The sequence below is a fragment of the Octopus bimaculoides genome, chromosome 25, assembly GCF_001194135.2.
Source record: "Octopus bimaculoides isolate UCB-OBI-ISO-001 chromosome 25, ASM119413v2, whole genome shotgun sequence".
NCBI lineage: Eukaryota > Metazoa > Mollusca > Cephalopoda > Octopoda > Octopodidae > Octopus > Octopus bimaculoides.
In genome coordinates, this window is record NC_069005.1 from 26975298 (window position 1) to 26977388 (window position 2091).

The following is a 2091-nucleotide window of genomic DNA, read 5'->3' on the forward strand; positions in this document are numbered from 1 at the left end:
CACCTCCTCCTCCTCCTCAACCAAAGTTTGATCAGATAAATAAGACAATGACAACAGCAACCTAGTTTAAGTCTTAAATACAATGTTGAGAAGCCAATGTTATATATATACAATAATATATAATAATATATATATATATATATATTAATATATTTTATTATATGGATTTATTTTCTCCTAATTAATAAATAACTCGGACAAAATAAATTGGTTAATAGATACCAGGGTAGCAAAGATCACAAAATGACTGTGGTGTAACTCCTGTTTATGAGGTAGAAACTCCTTGTTATTTTGGGTACTTGAGTATATATAAATTTAGTGAATGGAGTAAAACGCATGCAGTTAACATAAGCGTTTTACTCCATTCACTAAATTCATATATATATAATATATAATAATTTTATATAATAAAATATATAATAATTTTTTACATAGTCTCCACAAGGTCAGTAATTTGAGAGAAGGGAAGGAACAGTACCATGGTCACATGACTGGACAAACCCACCAAATGCTGCATCGATTGTGTGCAGTGGTGGAGATGCAAATCAAGAAGCAAATTAAAGCATCGCTTAATTGGATGTGCTTGCCTACAAGATCGTTAGACAAATCTCTTCATGCATGAATGACAGGGATTCATGCAACAAATCCACTGCAGCCAGTACGTCATGCATGACGGCACTGATGGTCTGCAGCTGCTGGCAACACTCCAACGACCAGCATCACCACTGCGCGCAACTCCGAAACGGCCACAGGACAGCATTCTTACAACTACTACCGCTGTACAAAACACGATCAGTCACCTTTTGTAGCCAACCACAACCACCACTACCACTACCACTACCACAAATGACATTCCTACTGCCATGACCACCACCACCACTGCAGATACAAGCTCCTGTCGCAGCTACAAGTCTGGGATACAAACAAAAACACGAAAAATTTCAAGGGAGGAGGAATCGAGGAATGAAGAGGAAATGAAGTAAGAGAGGTGAGGAAGGGGTCAGAAAGAGGAGGGGGTCAGAAAGAGGAAGGGGGCATAGCATGATGGGAGAGGGGGGAGGTGTAACTCATCCTAGTGACCAAAGTAAAAAAAAAAAAACGAAAGAAAGAAAGAATCTAGTTAGCCACACATGTATGTGGGAGCAGAGGTCGATTGTGACCTTGTCACCATCTCTATAATCATTATCGTCATCGTCATCATCGACACTGCTGTCATCATCGCCATCGTCCCCTTTATCTTTACAACAGCCACCACATTTGTCATCATCATTATCATCATCATCATTACTGGTTTTGAACAATTACCATCCACAACGAGGTTCTGCTGCTGCTGCTGTTGGTGGTGGTGCCATTGCTGCTGCTGCTGTTGTTGTTGTTGGTAGCAGTGATGGTGGTTGGGATGACGACGACAACGATGATGAAGATGATAGCAGTGGCAGCGTTGGTGAGAGCGGTGGTGTGGGTGGTGTTGCTCGGAGCCACAGCCCCGCCTGGGTGGGTGTCATTCCCATTCAGTGTTGCTGGGTGGCTTCGCCGTTAAATCGTACAGAACTCGAGAGATTCCAGGAACAGTTAATATGGCTTCTGTCATCTTCTGAATAACCTAATTACAGAAATAGATTGGGGAAAAAAAAAGAAAAGAAAAGAGATTACACATACAATGATGATTAGATGCTTTTATGGTTTCACTTGTTTCAGGCATTTGACTGTGGCCATGCTGGAGCACCGCCTTAAATAGAGAGTTGAGGGACAGTGTCCCACAGCAGTAAACTGTTCCTCTACACCTGGCTGTTCCAGCATCACTGACAGAACCTTGACGATCTCCAGAATATGAAATAACACACTTGGAGGATCAGATAAAATTCTTATTTCATTATTACCCACAAGGGGCTAAACATAGAGGGGACAAACAAGGACAGACAAAGAGATTAAGTTGATTACATCGACCCCAGTGCGTAACTGGTACTTAATTTATCGACCCCCCCAAAAGGATGAAAGGCAAAGTCGACCTCGGCGGAATTAGAACTCAGAACGTAACGGCAGACGAAATACCAATAAGCATTTCGCCCAGCGTGCTAACGTTTCTGCCAG

The 2091-nt window shown here is 41.8% G+C and overlaps 1 protein-coding gene across 1 annotated transcript in view; it reads right to left on the reverse strand.

Annotated features, from left to right (window-relative positions):
* Positions 1–2091, reverse strand: part of LOC106877610 (GMP synthase [glutamine-hydrolyzing]) — a gene marked incomplete at its 5' end in the record, with an annotated part of 22630 nt that continues 20539 nt past the window's right edge. The window contains one exon of the mRNA XM_052976633.1: positions 1–1603. Coding sequence (XP_052832593.1) covers positions 1502–1603 — 102 coding nt within the window. The remainder of the gene's footprint in view (positions 1604–2091) is intronic.